Here is a 17,506-nt window from a genome sequence, read left to right on the forward strand (position 1 = left end):
GGTTTCCTCCAAACGTGATGCCTGGCATTCACACCAAAGAGTTCAATCTTTGTCTCATCAGACCAGAGAATTTTCTTTCTCATGGTCTGAGAGTCCTTCAGGTGCCTTTTGGCAAACTCCAGGCGGGCTGCCATGTGCCTTTTACTAAGGAGTGGCTTCTGTCTGGCCACTCTACCATACAGGCCTGATTGGTGGATTGATGCGGAGACGGTTGTCCTTCTGGAAGGTTCTCCTCTCTCCACAGAGGACCTCTGGAGCTCTGACAGAGTGACCATCGGGTTCTTGGTCACCTCCCTGACTAAGGCCCTTCTCCCCTGATCGCTCAGTTTAGATGGCCGGCCAGCTCTAGGAAGAGTCCCGGTGGTTTCAAACTTCTTCCACTTACGGATGATGGAGGCCACTGTGCTCATTGGGACCTTCAAAGCAGCAGAAATTTTTCTGTAACCTTCTCCAGATTTGTGCCTCGAGACAATCCTGTCTCGGAGGTCTACAGGCAATTCCTTTGACTTCATGCTTGGTTTGTGCTCTAACATGAACTGTCAACTGTGGGACCTTATATAGACAGGTGTGTGCCTTTCCAAATAATGTCCAATCAACTGAATTTACCACAGGTGGACTCCAATTAAGCTGTAGAAACATCTCAAGGATGATCAGGGGAAACAGGATGCACCTGAGCTCAGTTTTGAGCTTCATGGCAAAGGCTGTGAATACTTATGTATATGTGCTTTCTCAGTTTTTTTATTTTTAATAAATTTGCAAAAACCTCAAGTAAACTTTTTTCACGTTGTCATTATGGGGTGTTGTGTGTAGAATTCTGAGGAAAAAAATGAATTAATCCATTTTGGAATAAGGCTGTAACATAAAAAAATGTGGAAAAAGTGATGTGCTGTGAATACTTTAAGGATGCACTGTATATATATACACATATATATATATATATATATATATATATATATATATATATATATATATATATATATATATATATATATATATATATATACTGGATAATATAACTTGACAAATCCACATGAACGGGACATGCAGACCTCAAAAGCGGTCGCCCCACTTGCCACCCCCAAACGCCGCTCTTGTCTGCTACTATCTCTAACTGATCGAGAATGCATCCAATAACTGAACGTGTTTTTTTAAATAGGGTGTTAATTCTGTGTACTTCTCTTGAAGTGATATTACTGGCCCAGCACACCACAGTATAGAAAATTGCACTGGCCATCACAGAGTTGCAGAACATATAAAGGGTGTCACTACCCATATTAAAGCAATGAGAGCCTGCTCTGTCTTTACTTATATAGTTAATCTGTACCACGAGACCAGTCCAGCTTGACATTGATATGGACTCCCAAGTATCTGTGCCAGTGCACCACCTGCACATCAATAACCAGTTCCTTGGTTTTGCTGATGTTGTGTTGCAGGCAATACACTTTGCACCAAGAAAGAAAGTACTCCACTTATTCTCTGTTTCATCCCCCTTGTCAATACACCTTATTAATGCACAATCATCAGAAAATTTCTGCAGTTGATGTTACCTGGTATTATACTTATAATCCAAGATGTACAGGATGAACAAGAAAGGAGACAGGACTGTTCCTTGTGATGTTCCAGTGTTGCTCACATCCATATCAGAGACACAGTCTTTGAGCCTCACAAATTATGTTCTGCCCAACAGATAGTCCATTATCCAGGACACCACAGGCTCATCCACCTGCATTATCTCCGACTTTAGCCCTTAACAGGGATGGCTAGATGATACTGAAGGCACTGGACAATTCAAAAAACATAATCCTCACAGTGATGCCAGCTTTGTAGCATTGTCCAGATGGGAATAAGCCTTATGGAACAGATAGATAATTGCATCTTTCACCCCAATCCTCGTCCAATAGGCATACTGCAATGGGTCCAAGTGGTCTTTTACAAGAGGACTCATATAGTCCAAGACCAACCTGTCAAAGGTCTTCATGATGTGGAATGCAAGTGCCGCTTGTCTGTAGTCATTAGGTGAAGAGACGTCTGAACTTTAGAACTGCAACAACACAGGATGCTTTCCACAGCAGTGTCTCCTTCGAAGTGTTAGCAGCAGACTGAGCAGATAATAAAGAGAGGACATACCACAAAGTTGGTCAGCAGAGGCATTAAGAACTCAAGAACTGAATTAATCTGGTCCCACAGCATTTCCTTTGTATAACATTCACGATGCAGAGTCAAAATAAAAAATAAATCAAAAAACAAAATAATGAGTAGAATAAAATAAGTACTTTAGTTTTGGGAAACAAACAGTCAAAGCTAGGCTTGGCATTGAGAATAAAGAAAAATAAACTTGCAATCAATTGAAACAGGAGAAGCAGAGTACAATAAAATGTGGTATAGAATAAACAAGTTCCTTATTTCATTTTAGCAAGTTGATTTCTTACCTTAGGGAGAAACTGCAGACATTTCTAGATCTGAAAGATGCAATGAAAATTGTTGACTTTACTATAGGCTGGCGTTTCTGAAAGAATTACAACATCCAGGTGAAACAGAATATTATATTAACTGTTAATGCTGACAATTGTATTTCCAAAAGAATGATGTACATTGCTTTATACATTGAAAATGTTTTTTTTTCCATTTAATACTGTGTGATATTTACTTCATGTCAAGCTTTAGTGGTTTTTGTATGCTGTCAGATATCATGTAATAAGTGCGCCATATCTACCAATAAGCTATGTTATCTAAGTGGAAATATTAAAGAGTAATTATGGTCATCCATCCTTCCATTATTGAATTTGCTTATTTCAGTTTAGGGTCATGGGAGCCAAAGCCTATTTTGAGAGCATTACACAAAAGACAGGAAGCAAACCTGAATAACTATTTAGCTGATAGGAGATATTGCTGTGGCATTCCTGAATGCCAGCATAATGCCCACAAGACTGAAGTACCAAAATAAGAGTGTTATTAAAGTAACAGATAAGAGATTGATGAACAAAGGAAGACCACAATGCACTCAAAGAAACAGAAGGACATCAAACCCTGTTGTTTCTCTGGACCTTTCTCAATGGGTGCTGAACCTCTGTGTAACAGATAAGTTGTTTATCTCACTTACCCATCTCAAAGTATTGAATCAAAACACCACTCAACTTTAACCTTCTCTAGCCATCTATCTACCTCTCTCTAACAACAGGCCTCTCTTTTTCCCAGCAGTTAAATGCTTGTCCTTATTTTCTCCCCAATGCCACAATCAGTTAACCTCTGGTGCAGAGGTGGATTTAACCTTAACATGGACTTCCATCTAAACACTGAATACCATGCTTAGGGGCAGCATTCCATTTATTCCTGAAATATCAGTCTAACTTTTCTTCCAGCAGATCCTGGTATTCCAAGCCAAATGTAATCATTAAAGGGCCTTACTTTTTATTGGTAGAGGTACAGGCAGCCCTGCAAATACTGGGCCATCTACTTTCTTCGTCCTGTGGTAAAATGGCAAGTCATTCTCCTCTGTGATGGTGGCTCAGTCTATATTTCTTTTGGGCATCACCCCCAAAAAACCCAGTGATGTCTGTGTACCTGCACTGGTATGGCATCATACTCTATGTTGGCCCTAGCAGTATGTCCTTTTTTGTACAATCCCAACCTTGTCATGTTAGTGTACACTTCCTGTTCTGGCCAAGTTCCCTTCTACATTATGTTGTTTAAATAAAGCCTTATTGGCAAATCAAAATTGGTATGGTTAGCGTTATTTTACCCTGTGGTTGGCTCAGTCCAGTGTTTAGTTCCTGTTTTGTGCCTTATACTATTGGTATCGTCTCCAGCATTCTCGAAATAAAAAATGTGGGTTCATAAAATGGATGGATATATTACACAATAAAATGTCTTTATTTTTATTTTATTTCCAAACCTTTCATAGAAAAGGAGACTTTTGAAATCTTCTAGTAGGTGCAAGATAAGCTGTTACTAGTCTAACAGTCTCCTCTCCAAACATTTCAATATACAGTATAGTCAATGGAGATGGCATAATGCTTAGTGCTTCTGTGTCATGAGTTCAGGTCCTGTGCCCAGTCATTACCTGCATGGAACTGGAACATTCTCCCAACGTCAACATGGTTTTATTTTTCCAGTCACTCTTAAGTTTTCCACCAACATCCACATAAACAAGCACTTTAAAGACAACTGACAATTTTAAAATGACTCTGTATGGATGTGATGAAATGGCCCCCTATCCTTGGCTAGTTCCTGACATGTACCTGATCCCACTGGCATAGGCTTTGGCTTCCTATAATCCTAAACTGGGGGAAGTGTATTTCAGAATGTTAGTGTGTATGTTAGTATGCCTAGTAACGCATTGTTTCTAGCTCCAGAGGCTATGATATTACATCTTCTTTACATAATTATGTTCTAAACCCACTATGTGCTTATGTGCAGTTAAACAAAGTTTTTGAAAATGATCAATCACAATTTAAGATCCATCAACAAAAGCCAAGAGGCTGCTGTCACCAGACCAAGTGGCAGCCAACACCACTGCTTATTTGCCCCCATAATGAGGACTATTTAAATGGCAGATGTCTGGAAGATATCATATGTTTCCACACCCAGATTTGTTTACTAGTGAATTAATTTGTGTTTTTTACCTTCTCTCCAAGTCTTTCTGTCTGGCATTAAAGTCAATTGCTTGGCCCCATCTTTTCTTTGGTTTTCTTGTGTAAGCATCTTATGTAGCACATGGTGCATTGTTGGTGGGCTCATTTCAATAGAAGCAGAGGCACTGACAGGAATAACATCACACAGATCTTACCATGAGGCCTCTCTCAACACAGAATTACTCATGCTGGCTTTGCTCTTCCGTGAGAATTAATTGTGGTTTTCTCTTTCTCATATTATAACTGAAAGTGAATAAAATATGATATGGTGTCATTTAATGAAGTATATTGCAACTACTGTAATTCTTCTCATTGTCATAACATGGTAGACTCGGACCTCACACAGACATTTTCTTAAATTTGAAATTATATTACAGATTCCCACATTTGAGCAAAGTACTGCATGTACTTTTGTTCATTCACACATCATGTATTTACTGTATTTTCCTTCACAGGGCCAAACTAAATCCCATCTGCTGAAATATGAACTGAACAAGTCAATTTAGACATAATGACTAGACTATGGAACACACACATACGTTTTAGTTTAACTTATGGCTTATAAAGAGCTCATGAATAAAATTATTAAAAGTTTTTTACCTTATGTTTTTAACATGCAGAGTACCTGGTATGAAGATCTGTCAGGTTAAGGGAATCACTCAGATTCACTTTCCAATGCAGCAGGTGGGAATGAAACTGCAGTCTTTAGTCACCATTTCAGAGTGCTATAATATTTGCCAGAGAGTGTTATGAAATATGCATGTTCAGTTTATCTAGATCTCTATTCTTCTTCTACTTCATCACATACTTGAAAGCTGCCCGTGTAATGAATTACATATTTTTTATATTACAGGAATATTGAATAACATATCTTTCATATATTCAGTGTTATGACTACAGACACAATATGGAAATTTTAATTTTTCCCCATCTTTTAAGAATATTTTGCACAAATGGAAATAATTCAAAACAGCAGCAGGCTGTAAAAGTACACTAGAAACTAGTTGCTTTTGGATTATGAAGTGCTGAATTTTAGGTATCGATTCCAAAGCCACACAACTGGTTCTGAAGACGGTAAATTCCACGTACTGCTGAGGTAGGACCGCATTTGATTTCAGTTCATTGTTTATTTTTCTCTTGTGAATTAGAGACATGAGCAAAGCAACCAAACAATCCTTATAGTGTATCGTTTATTCCTAGAATGGGCAGCGTAGTGCTGCAGTGGTTAGCAAATCTCCCTCACAGTTTTCGGATCTAGGTTCAGTTCCTTTCCTTCACTGTTTATGTAAAGCATGCACATTTTCAGTCTCTGTATTAGTGTGGACAATTTTTGTTTTTATTCAATCATCTCTAAGACATGTCTGCACTAAATTGGTTTATTATGACCGAGTGGTAGCCAGATCATAATACATTTTTTTCCTTCAACCTGAGGTGGGTTTCAGAAAATTGAATGAATAACCTGCTCAGTTTCGTCTTTCATATCATATTAGCAAAATAAAATAGAATCATTTATTAGGAAATATGTTTAATTAGGGAAGAGAAAAAGAAAAAAATCAAACAGCCAATAACAAGTTTTCTTTTAGGGAAACATCCAGCATTGAATCATTCAAGCACCTTGTATTAACTTACTGAACTCCTTACTTATTATTGGTGGAAAACTATTTATGTTTTTTGTTGTTGTTGTTAATGGTGATTTAAACTAGATTTGTCTTTTTCTTCAAAATCCTAAAAAAGTCTCCACAGAGCCAAACAACTTTAATCGGGACCGTGCGTTTTAACATTACATTAAGAATTTTATATAAATGTTATATAAAAATTATAATAAAGGAATAGAAATACAAATAACATAAAAATAAAAACGAGAGTCAGTGTAAACAAAAAAGGATCAGCATGAGCTGTGTGAAGAACTGTGTGTCTTTAGGGTTTATGACATTAAATAACTTAAGGTAAAACACTTTAAATTCAACTGCCTTTAACACTTCATATTCACAACTTTTCAGTTATGTATAATATTCCTATGTTTTGCGATTGCAGCTTTAACATCTTGTACTTTTCTAATTGACTTGTTTAAAAATATTTTAAAAAATGCAAAATAATATATTTGTATCTAAAATTAGTATAAAAGTCAATGTTTTAGTTAAATTTGTTCATTACAACAATACTCCCTTTCATCTTGTAAGCTGATCAGCATGATGTGACAGCCTTTAGCCCACAGATTTCCCACATTTTAAGACTCATCACTTTTCTCACTGTCTGCTGAAAATGGAATACAAGTGGGAAGATAAATGGCCGGTTAAAGAAATTATGATTAATTAGTTGAAAACTAACAAATGCAGAAAACATAGAGCTAGACAGAGGGATTCATAAACATGAGTTAAGTTCATGTGCATTTTAATGGGCAACTTTGGGGTTATCAAAATGGAAAAAAAGTCATTAGTTTGTAACATATATAAAGCCATATATAAAGCCAATACAGCAAATTGTACCAACAGACAGGGGAACTACTGACTGCACAGCTGTCTTTATGGAAAATAAAAATGTATGTATTAGCATACTGTAAATAGACATAAAAGTAATTAACAGCTTCTGAAGCATTAGATTTACCATAAATTAGACGTGACAAGCAAATAAGATATGTCAAGCAAATAGTTAAATAAAGCCATTAGTCATATTGCATTTTTTAGCTAAGCTTGAAGCAAAAACCAATATTGGGACATAAAAACATAAATGAGCTATGAAAGGTATGAAATTTGACAATGTGATTACTCTTACTTTATGTTTTGCTATATTAGGATTTCAATAGTATTTAATTTCATTAGAGTTAGGATGTAAAGATACAAGAATAACAAATATAGACAAGACTGAACATTGTAACAGCAAGCAATCAGCACCTCTGGCACTTGCACCTTAGGAATAATTTAGAGATAAATGCTATGCATACATGCTCATATGTTGCTTAATGTCTACAAAATAAAGTGCATAATGACTTAGTCCACCATTTTCAGCAAGGTCAATGTTATTTAAATAACCAAGCTATACCTTCAAAGAGAGAAATTCTAAGGCTGGTAAATAATGTTCTACTCTGTCATATTACAGTGCCACCAACCAAACTCTAAAGCATAGGATAATAATAAAATAATAATTATTTAATTTTTAACATACCAATAAATTATTTTTTTCAAAATTCATTCCACATGAAGATTTCATCTTGTACACCAGATCAAATGGTTCATTTCCCACTCCAATTCTGAGGTATTAAAAATCAAATGCACATAGATGCACACTATGAATCAGTTGCAGTGTATCTCAGATAGTGCCATCTAGCAGTGGATCAAAACCAGATTATGTAGTACAGTACTAAGAGGAAAAGATTAGTCACAGGTTGAACTAATTTTCAGTTAGTCTTGCTTTGATCTTGTGTTTCTCTTCAATTTGCTTAGCTGGCCATATGATTGCTCGTCAACAGCGGTGTGCCAACAATTAACATCTCACCCTCTTTCAATTAACAAAGTCCTGATACACATTGCTCTTAATTTAAAGGGACAGCACACAGGGAAAAAGTATATCCTCATGTAAACATAATAAAAAATTGCAGTCATTAAGCTACATCAGAATAAATGTTGCTGTCATTATTGTAAATGTTCTTTACTTTGTGCGCATGAAAAGGCCCTGAAATCTATGGAAAGTATATAGAAAATAATGACGATGAGAAGTACACATGGAAGAAACTGGCAGCATCTTTCAATGTGCATTTTCTGAACCAATGCCCAAGAGATTTCATAATTAAGGACACTGACTCTTCATCTTTTTACTGAAGATTAATGGTTAAATGTATGTTGATCCTTATTTTTTATTTATTATATTATGCAATATAAATATTTCTATGGATTGTTTGTGTTTTCCTATGGCATTGAATTAAATATATTTTATTCAGTTTCATGGTATACTTCAGTCCAAATATGAATATAAAATATGGCTTACATATTTTTAATGACATGTAAATAATTATTCTTGTCTGTAACAGTCTGTGTAGAATTTATTTTGTAACATTACAAGGCATACTAAGACTGTTGAACCTGCTCACGAGGTTGTGTAAGTTAGAATGCAACTTTGTTCCCATACTGAGACTCCAAGAAGCACACTGCAACTGTCAATAATCAATATGTGTGCCTGCTATGTATGTTATGATGCTGACAACAATCATGATCATCTGCAACACTACTTTCCGAAAGAAAATATTGAAATAGTAATAAGAAGTAAAATCAGGATCATTGTCGGCTCTGGGTTTGTTTGAACATGATGGCTATTGTATTTTTTTTCCAATACTTTCCGCTTAAGAATTATAAAATTCTTTCAGAGAGGATCGTTATGACTCCTTCCTGGCAGCTAGTGTGCCACTGCCTATGCCAGGTGATCCGCCAGTTGATTTTTATTCCATGTCTGCCTATATGTGATACCAGACTACCAATTAAGAAGCTGCAAGGTCAATTGTCAAATAAGTATATTTAGTTAACCCAACCTGTATTACACATTAATATTCACAGTATTTAAAAATATTTTAGATAACATTACAACTCGAGTACGAAAGCTTCCAACAATATATTTGAACACACAGCTTCCAACATTTTAAACAGTCCCTCTGGACTGTTTCATTTATAAATAATAGTGTTTGACCTGGCCTAGTATATGTTTTATAATATGTTTAATATAATAAACAGGGCTAAGAGACCAGTACTGCTTGTAGGAACCCTAATACCCCTATTTCGTCTTCCATTGACCATGTAGTGAATTAATGTGGAATTTTAACCAGTTTGTCAAATGGAATTTTCTTCTTATGTATCTGCTGCCACAAGTTGTACAATCAATGTCATAAGCCATACAACCAACTTTCTTCATTCTTTATTTCTCTACGTAATTTAGGCTTGTAATTTGTACCAACCTGATAATGAACTATTCTTCTTAATGCAGTTTACATGCTTCCTGTTCAGTATTTCTAGTGACTTTCTTATTTGTCCTAATTATTAAGTGTAATGGAGTCAGAGAAGGTCTATGTGGTTGCATCCACTTGTTTTTCCTGTGATTATTTAGTAAGTTGAGTTTTGTAACATAAAAAGCTATATCACATTAGCCATCTTAAAAATAGTTTTTTTGCAAGTTAGGAAACAACCAAGTTTCTGCTTTTTCAGAAGTTTACTACTATAGTCTTAACTTCTTGGGTAGCTAGAGCCTGTCACCACAAACTAAAAAATGGAATAAATAGTTTAATAAATGTAATGATAAATTAGTAAATTGTGCCTCCTTCATGATCTTCTTTTTTGACTGTACTAGTTTGTTCCTTAATGTTCAAATACATATTCCACTTAAACAGACATATTTTTATAGCTAAGTTTTGCCCATTATACTCCCCACCTGCATGTCCTCTCTCACCACATCAAATAAACATCCTCTTAGGCCTTTCTCTTTTCCTCTTACCTGGCAGCTCCATCCTTAACATACTTTGTACTGCTGATCCCAAGTATTTAAACTCATCCACCTTTGTCAACTCTACTCTCTGCATCCTCACCATTCCTCTGACCTCCCTCTCATTCACACACATGTATTCTGTCTTGTTCCTACTGACCTTTATTCCTCTCCTCTCTACACACTCTCCAGGGTCTCCTTGACCTGCTCCCTACTCTCACTACAGATCACAATGTCATCAACAAATATCATAGTCCACAGGGACTCCTGTCTAATCTCATCTGTCAACCAGTCTATCACCATTGCAAATAAGAAGAGCTCAGAGCTGATCACTGATGTAATCCCACCTCTACCTTGAATGCATGTGTCACTCACCACCAGACATCACCATTGTCATACATCCCTCGTGCATATCCTTTACCTCTGGTACATACTTCTCTGCCATGGCCAGCTTCCTCATTGAATACCACAACTCCTCCCTAGGCACTTCGTCATATGATTTCTCAAAGTCCATAAACTTCTTCTGTCCTCCTCTATACCTCTCCATCAACACCCTCAGAGCAAATACTGCATCTGTACTTCTCTTTCCTGGCATGAAACCATACTGCTGCTCACTAATCATCACCTCCCTTCTTAACCTAGCTTCCACTACTGTTTCCCATAACATCATGCTGTGGCTCATCAATTTTATCCCTTTGTAGTTACTATAGCATCGCACAACCCCCTTATTCTTAAAAGTCAATACCAGTACATTTCTTCTCCACTTCTTAGGCATCCTCCTACTTTCCAAGATAGCATTAAACAATCTGGTTAAAATTCAACTGCCAATTCTCTTCCTAAAATTGTGCTCACCACCAACTAGAAATATTTGTATATATACTGTATATATTCTAAGTTAATAAACAAAGAACATAATAGTAGTGCAGGTTTAGTGATGAGTGTTCAAAGCTGAATATGAGCATGCTTGCTGTGGGTAGTTTGTGGAATGCAGATTCTCATATTAACCATATTGATCTCAATTTGAAAACTGGTTTCTGTGAGACCAGTGTGAATAAGTAGATATATCTGCCTAAAACAACACAGAAATAATCATGTCATTGCCACAACATTTTAATAAATTTTGTTAGGAGGCTTCTTAGAGAATTTGACCAATGTGTGGTGCCTCTGCGTAATATTAACCTTCCTGGCAAGCAGATCCTGGTCAAAAAACTGGTGATATTTGGAAGTATTTATGGATTAATGCACACAGACGTTTGTCAAGCTTTAGCCTCTACTGATCAACAATTGAGAATGCAAACATAGTTATCCTTAGCAGATAACTAAGTCTGTACGAAATAGTTGACTTCATTCTTCAGACTTACCAGCAAGTGTTAAGAAGAAGAACAGAATTTTACAGTACATCGAGTTAGTTTTACATCAGCATGACTGTTATAACTAAACTTCTAACCACTGTAATCCATTTCTTCTTCAAACAGGGCCCACCCAGTTTGTTTAAAAAAATATGGAAAAACATTAACCCTGAATAATAGTTAACTTACCCAAGTGTGCAGCTCAATGATTTGTGTAATATACCATGTGCCTTTAATGTGATGATTGGCAAAACCAGCCTGTGACACCATATGGTTTGGCCTGTGGTCAGTGCGCATGATTAAGCACTAATTTATGGCTGCCTCTTGCTTAAAAAGGTCTGCCAGCTTTTGACTAGTACTTAGTGCCTTTCATTTAGAAAGAATGGGGGTACTGTGTGACATTGGCTAGTTTTATGATGCTCAGTGTGTATAGTATTTATTGCTACAGTTAATTTAAATTATTCCACCTAGCTAATTTGAATTGTGGAACTACCAAAGTTCACAGTCAAGTGCATAATTAACTTTCTGCTGTCTTCCTAATCAAATAATACAAATCCCACCAATGAAGAAAGGTGAAAATTACCTCATGGAGTTGGATCCTCCCTTTTCTGCAGAAATTTCAGGCTAAAGCTCTTTCAAGCAGAATTGGTCTCTCAGATCTTTTTTCCTTAAGGTGCTCGGTTTCCAAAGCAGGTCTTCATCTGTCCATTCCATTCTGGGAACAGCACAGTCCCATGTGTTACCTCTTGGGACCACCTATAGTATACAGGGATATGGAAGAGTTGTGGCCTCCTGCCAGTCCTTCCTGACCCAACCATTGACTGAGCAGCCAGGCTTCAAATTTCCTAGCTAGCAGCTAATATTTCAAGCATTGTGCTAACATTTAATTGTGTCTGTAAATTTATGCGTTCACCCATTACAGGACTTGCTTAATCCAGTTCAGGGTTGTTGGGGCTAAAGTCTATTCTGGCTGCATCAGGTTCAAGGCTAAAGTCAACCCTGCTTTAGGCATTAATTCACTATTGGGCATACTTCTGATTATACCCAAACTCACTCTTAAATGGCCTACTTAAACTTCCCAGTTAATCTTGTAATACAACTTTCTTTGGGTTGAATACCTGGGTCCTGTTACAGCCCGGGATTTTTACCTGAGTTGTGTTAATTTTTTGTCTGATTTGTTTTAGTTATTTTTAGATTATTATTTTCATATTTTTGTATAATTTCGGTTTCCTTTGTTTATTATTTAATACTTAATGATATATTAAACATTACTATTTAATGATACATTATGATACATTACTATTTAATATATCATCTGTTTAAATGTTTGTCCATTCCCTGTACTTTGTGGGTACAGCCCCAGGAGACGGGGCCACCCTGACGTCACTGCTGCTGTTTCCTCCCTCTGCCTTTACATTTGGTCAGACAGAGAGAAACCCAGCAGTGGATCATTAAGAGTTTTTTGGAGATATTTTGAGCATTGTTTTTCTGATGATTCTTTCTATTTTCTGGATTTTTGATTACTGGATAACAGATTGGACTGTTTTCCCCTAAAATTGCCTTTTTAGGCAATTCCTTTTTGCCTTGTGCCATTTATATGTTTCTTTTCATTTATATAAATTATGTATCTACAATATAATAAAACACTAAGGTCTCTGTGTCTAGTCTCTCAGAGGAATCTGATTGGCTAGTTTGGCTTTAACGTGATTTGTCAGTTTGGTTTGGTGATGCAATGAAAGAGGAAGTGGGAGTGTGAGATGCATGAGGAGTAATCAGAGGTGGGTAGAGTAGCCAAAAATTGTACTCAAGTAAGAGCAACGTTACTTCAAAATAATATTACTCAAGTAGAAGTAAAAAGTAGTCATCCAAAAAATTACTCAAGTAAGAGTAAAAAAGTATTTGGTGAAAAGACTACTCAAGTACTGAGTAACTGTTTGATCATAATAAATTATTTATTTTTTAGAAATGTTGTAATAAGACAAGACAAAAATATAAAATAATGTGCAAATTCTGCTATTTCCAAATAATAAAATAAAAAATGAGTAAAAATAAATAACATCTTTACAAAATAAAGATGCACAAATAACACAAAGTTCCAAATCTCAGTTTTTCACAACAAAGCTTTTGAAGCCAATACCTACAGTAGGTAACATGTATGTTTGAACAGTGCAAACTACTTACAGTGACAAGATATACTGTACACTGACAATATAATACTGCATATTCAATTGCCCTCCAAATAGCACAGCTGATAGAAAATAACATTAGCACAAGGCAGCTTGTGCACATACAAGAAGTCTCACTTTACCATGACTGTCTGTGTCTGTGCATGTTTGGTTAAAACATGCTTGTTCTTCACTCAGTGAAGTGATGGTTAAGCTTCAGCAGGAGTTGGCTCTCATTTTTCATGTATTCTTTCTTTCCCTGTCCTCTGTCTGTGAGGAGTTTGTGCCGCTATGCCGCCATAGTTTGTGTGTGGTCATGTGACTGTATGGCTACATCTGATTTATGAAATGGAGCCATGTGATTATTGTTGCTACGTCTGATTGGTGAAACGGAGTCTTGTGATTTTTGTTGCTACGTCTGATTGGTAAAACAGTCATGCAGTAGATCCACTGGCGGCTTCTCTCTGGCAAAAATATAGCGTATATAATGGAAAAAAAGTAACAATTCAAGTGTTGCCCTATGTAGCAGAGTAAGAGTATTCTTTCTTCTTCACAAATGTACTCAAGTAAAAGTAAAAAGTATGGTGCAGTAAAACTACTCTTAGAAGTACAATTTTTTTAAAAAGTTACTCAAGTAAATGTAACGGAGTAAATGTAACTCGTTACTACCCACCTCTGGGAGTAATCGCATATGAGACACAGTTCAGACATACACACATACCAAGGAAAGACACTGAAGGTACATGTAGGGCAAGAGATGGCAAATATTTTTAATTATTCTGTTACCCGTACCATAGTTAGTTTATAAATATTCTTTGTTGCCATTTTTTATAGAAGCCAGTGGTTTATGATTACCTTCTCTCTTGTAGGGAATTTTGGTATAATTTGGGACTTTTATTGCATTTCTGAACTTTTAAAGCCAGCTACCCAGTTTTGGGCCTTAGTTGGCCAAAGCCTACAGGTAGTACTTAGGGACTGGCCGCCTTGGGATGAGGTTAGATCTGTGCAAGCCAGTGAAGGTCCTGGCCTGCTTTGTGGGTCATTTCTGAGGCATCAGATCTTTAAGCTCTGTGTGTCCTCCACTGACAACAACCTGGAAAAAAAATTCACAGAAGGTTGAGAATGTTCAAACTCAACACAGAACATGCCTGGACCACAGATACCAAAACAGTTACCTGGACCAAATCTTTTACGTTTAAGTAATTGTTATTTTGTGTTCTAGTTTGTCTAATAGGGTTTAGAAATGTGACTGTGTGTGTGTGTGTGTGTGTGGGTGTATGCATGACTGGGCCCTGTGATGGAGTGATTCCAGCTTTGCACATTTCTAGACAGCGGTGTCCTGTGTGGTTCATGTTTGCATTTCTGACCTTGATACTATTGCCTCAGTGCTTGATTTGCTCTTCTGCAAATAGGGAGCAATAGTCATTTTATTATGAGTGCATAGCATGGTGTAATTCTTATTTACACTACAGATCTACATGCACCATGATTAATAAGAATGTATTAAAAATATTACTACATTTGATTTAATGGAATAGTAAGTAACTATTGTACAGCACTAGTATCAGCTAGATTACCAAAATATGCATTACAATTATAATGAAAAAATTGATGATGTTTGGAGAAAGGGGTGCTAAATTGTGCTGCCGCATAGCTTTATTGAACCAGGTTCAGTTCTCAGCTCAGCAACTATCTAAACGAGTGCTGTTTCAATTCATATTCAAAAAACTACTTCCCCCTTTTGAACTACTGTACAGTACATGTCCTGTAATCACTTCATAATAATTTAGACAATGATCTGTGGTCATTATTCTACAGTGTGTCTTTGAATTCTTTTGATTAACACTGTCTATTCTTGATCTTGCAGTGGTTCAGAAAATGGACAGTGTCACGGAAGGAATGGAGACTTCACATCGATTGTATTCAGAGAAGCTGACTGCTGTGGAGGGAGATTTGAAAAAGCTTGGTAAAAATGAATTTGTTATTTCTGTAATGTATTATTGCTGTGAACAGAGGTATAGTGTTGTGTGACAGAAAGTAATGTATTTTGTTTATATTTTTAGCTTGGTTCTGTAAAGAAAATTAAAGGGAATTGATTTTGGCAGGGTATTCATTTATGAATAGTGTCTATTTACATTATGTTTTTAAGTAATCGAATCAAGTGAGGATGCAACATTTGAATGGGTGCTGTAAAACTTGTGTCTGGTTGCATGTATGGTAATAATTTTTTTTGGCAAATGTTTTTCTGATTTTTAGGATAAATCTTTTCCTACCTAGCTCCTAGTTACCTCTAGAGACTTTTCTAAGGCTTTCTTATACAGTAACAGGTTACATTTATTAATTGTGTAGAGTTCTGGATGAGAATCCATAAACTGAAATATATCCAGATTGGAAACCTAAAAGCCATTTCAAGAGCATTGCAGAAACCTCTGTTGATACTAAATTCTGTGAAAATGCCTTTTTAAACTATTAAGTAAAGTAGGTAAGAGATATATCATGTAAGTTTTTTTCTGTCATGTCCTTTAATTCCTAATCCCATATGGGGATTTGGTGCTATAGACAAAAATCTTTACAGTAAAGTACAGTAAGAAGAAGACTCTTAAAACTATGAAGATCATTGTATTTATTTTTACATCCTGTTTAATTGCTTGTGATCATAGGCATTTTCTGTTTTAAATGTATAGAATATTTTCAGTTCAGCTCTTTTGTTTGACTTTTTCACATTGAATTTAAATAAATAATAGTAGTAATAACCGTAGTATTAATATTGTCATGTGTACAGAATACAGTGAAATTCTTACTTGTATATCCAACCAACATACAACTAGTTTCCATGATAAAAAAAAAATGCATTAAAATACAGAACCTCATTTTAGTTAATGGAAAACACAACTCATCTTACCCAGTGTACTCCTTACTCCTGTTCAGCACTTGGCTTTTCTATCTGAGTTTGTACCAAACCATATCAACTTGATAGCTGGTTGCGTTCAAGCATGTTCATGTACAATATGTGTGTAAAATGAATAAAAATCTGTAACCCGGGTGCAATTGATTCTTATTTGATGGTGGTGTGGTTTTTGGACTGATGTCAGTTTACTGCTGAGGGTGGTGCATGTTGGTTGCAGTGATTATGGCTTCACCTATTAAGAATCAATATACTGCACAGTAGACACAGTTGTCAGGATGAAACAAGTAATAAACATTTAGAAGATTTGGCCATTGTTTCTGGGGAAACTGAGTAAAGACAACAAGAGGTTGTGAGTAGCTATCGTTGAAAGCAGCACAGAAGAAAGATGAGCATATAATCTCCATGGTAATTATTGTAGATGTTTGTGGCAGCATTATTGGAATGGGGGCAGCTTTGTCTGCCTATATACAGTATTTATTAAAGGAACCAGTATTTCTGTAGTTCTTTTAGCCATAGTCATTATTAAAGAATATCTACTTATTCTACTGTAGTATACAAACTTCAGTTTTAGGTGAATAGAGGCTTTCATTCCTGCTCACCATATAGCCCCAGGGCTTTTTTCCAACCAATGTATTAATCAGAGGTTAACGACACTCCTGGCTATCTGGATTTTCTCACTATCTGAAGTGGAGGTACAGTATATCATAGCTCCTTGTCTAAGTAGGTTGTTCAGTTTTTTTAATACAGCATATCAATTATATTTAAAAAATATGTTTATATAGCACTTATTTTTTTCCCCTTTTCTCAAATTGCATGGCCAATGTTGTTTTCTAATTATTATTTATTGAATTCCTATTAGTTTAATGTTATTTTACCAGAGTAATGTTTTTCAAGTGTTTTCTGGATAAAGAGACATGCAGAATGAAAATCTATTTGCAACTGTTGACAGGAACAGGTTCAAAAATGTCTTGCTGAGCTTTTCATAAAATATCT

The 17,506-nt window shown here is 36.0% G+C and overlaps 1 protein-coding gene across 1 annotated transcript in view; it reads left to right on the forward strand.

Moving 5' to 3' along the window:
- The window catches only part of colec12 (collectin sub-family member 12), a 209,844-nt gene that overhangs the window by 160,288 nt on the left and 32,050 nt on the right, over positions 1–17,506 (forward strand). Inside the window, exon 4 of the mRNA XM_028803778.2 lies at positions 15,473–15,571. Within this exon, the coding sequence (XP_028659611.1) occupies positions 15,473–15,571 (99 nt within the window). The remainder of the gene's footprint in view (positions 1–15,472; positions 15,572–17,506) is intronic.

Source organism: Erpetoichthys calabaricus, chromosome 6, assembly GCF_900747795.2.
Source record: "Erpetoichthys calabaricus chromosome 6, fErpCal1.3, whole genome shotgun sequence".
NCBI lineage: Eukaryota > Metazoa > Chordata > Cladistia > Polypteriformes > Polypteridae > Erpetoichthys > Erpetoichthys calabaricus.